Here is a 2,141-nt window from a genome sequence, read left to right on the forward strand (position 1 = left end):
TTCGTTAATTAATTTGGCTAAAATTTGGGATAACCTTTTCTAAGCAGTTTTTTCAGGCTTGCTTAGAGCTGCAAAGCTGCTTAGGAACAGTTGTCCCAAATTTTAGCCAAATTAATTAACGAATCTCATTAAACTTACGCTTGTTTTAATCAGTAAGATCAGCCGCAAGCTGGTACAGAGCCGGATTTTCCATTTTGGCTCTTAAAAAATTTATAATAAATAAATTACGGACTCGCAGCTAAGCAACCCGACAGAGGTCGGTAGTGTTACTCCTGTCGACCCTTAATCCAGTTTCTGATTGGTCAAAGAATAAGATGACTACTGCGCATCCTTGGAGTTGCTACACCTATCTTCTTACATCATGGTAGGCTCCTTTCTTGTCAGCTTGTTTTTTTTGTAAACACAAGCTGCACAAAGCTAACCCCAAAGCTCTTGCAATATATATTTCTTTTCTTGCTCAACAGTTATGTCGGTTTTGTATATTTAATATATATGTGTGACAAAAAAAAATATTGCAAAGCAGATTAAAAAATCGTATAAATTGCTCATTATGGCGTTGTCAAGAGGTAAGTGAACGACTTTGCAAGTCTTCAGGATATGTGTCAACACGTGACCACACGTGACTGCATAACCTGTTGGTTATTCTACGAAGTCGTAGTCGTGAGTTGTAAGAAATTGTCTAATCACATTCGAAGTTGACGAGAATATTCAATCTGTGATTGGTCAATTTCTTACAACTCACGACTACGACTTTTATGTAAAATAACCTTTATATACATACAATCTGTTGTAATGATAATTTGGTTGACGGCACGTTAAACTAAACAAAAATAATGATAATTATGCATTTTTTACAATAATTTTTACTACATACATTTTATTCATACATTTAATGCATGCATTATTTATATAGTTAATATGTACATTATTTATATATTTAATGCATAATGCATACATTATTCATACATTATTAATACACTTATATAATGCATACATTTTACAGAATTATTAAAGCGATTAAACTCGGATGACTATCCTTTGGCGAAGCGATTAAAATTAGCGGAAACAGCTTTTTGTACGGTGGATTTGCCACTCACTCGGAAAGAGGATTTACTTCTGAAGTGGCTGTGCAATAGTTGTGCTACGAATCAACATGCTTGGCAAACTTTGAATAATTGTTTGAAGTTTGACCATATCAATATTAGGCCCGATGTAAAACAATGTTTGATCGATGTACTTGTGCAAACATTAGAGAGCGATATGGAAAACATATATGAGGAGGTCCTCCAATGTTGCACTTTAGTTCTCACTAATAATAGTATACGACAATATTTTACAAACAAGCCGAAGATTCTAGGTCTGTTAATGAAAGCCCTGTTAAACAACGTGTTAAAACGTTCCAGCTATGGTAGTGTCACGCAAGAGGAATGCAGTCAATTGTTTGAGCCATGTAAATTGTCTCCAACCGAAAATAATGCTATAATAAATATTATCGAAAGTCTAATGCAAATATATAAACAGCTAATTACTACGAAAGATGAACTGAGATTAATTTTTATACAGGATATTTTATATCCTATGTGCAGTTTGGTTGATCACACGCATACAGACAATAAAAACCAGCTTGGTATAGCAGCGTATAAGTGCATCCAACAGTTGTTGTTAGGAAAAAGCAAATCTATACAAAATAAACAGATTGTAGAAAGTAATCAAGCAATGTTCTCAGACTTATTTTGTGTGTTATCCGAACACGTGAAGACATCAAATCTTCAGAGCAATCTTTTAACTTATCAATTTATTTTCCGTACCATAATAGGTACTTATAAATCGAATGCTGCTTTGTTGGATATGTTCTTTAGAAATCTAATCAACTCCTCTGGAAAGTATAAGTGGGAAATCATGGATTCTTTCCTCAAATTACTGAATGACATAACGCTCGATTTTGATAATATTATAGATGATATAACATTGACCGAGTACTTCCAGAATTTTATAAGTGAGATTTTGACGCTCGACGACGTAACACGTGTGCATTATAGAGTGCTTGCACAACTTTCGTATATCAATCCACTTTTGATAGAGAAAAACATCTCAGATATCTTAAATAAGATACTTATGAAAGAACAAACTGTTGATTACAC

General features: G+C 33.6%; 1 protein-coding gene across 1 annotated transcript; it reads left to right on the plus strand.

Moving 5' to 3' along the window:
* Positions 1-372: 372 nt before the first annotated feature.
* On the plus strand, positions 373-2,136 carry LOC112455327 (the record flags this gene model as incomplete). Its single annotated transcript, XM_025017173.1, has 2 exons — positions 373-566; positions 1,004-2,136. Coding segments are annotated over exons 1-2 (1,149 nt in total), but the record flags the coding sequence as incomplete, so codon positions are not given.
* Positions 2,137-2,141: the final 5 nt, after the last annotated feature.

The sequence above is a fragment of the Temnothorax curvispinosus genome, unplaced genomic scaffold, assembly GCF_003070985.1.
Source record: "Temnothorax curvispinosus isolate PA1 unplaced genomic scaffold, ASM307098v1 QBEX01006010.1, whole genome shotgun sequence".
Lineage (NCBI taxonomy): Eukaryota > Metazoa > Arthropoda > Insecta > Hymenoptera > Formicidae > Temnothorax > Temnothorax curvispinosus.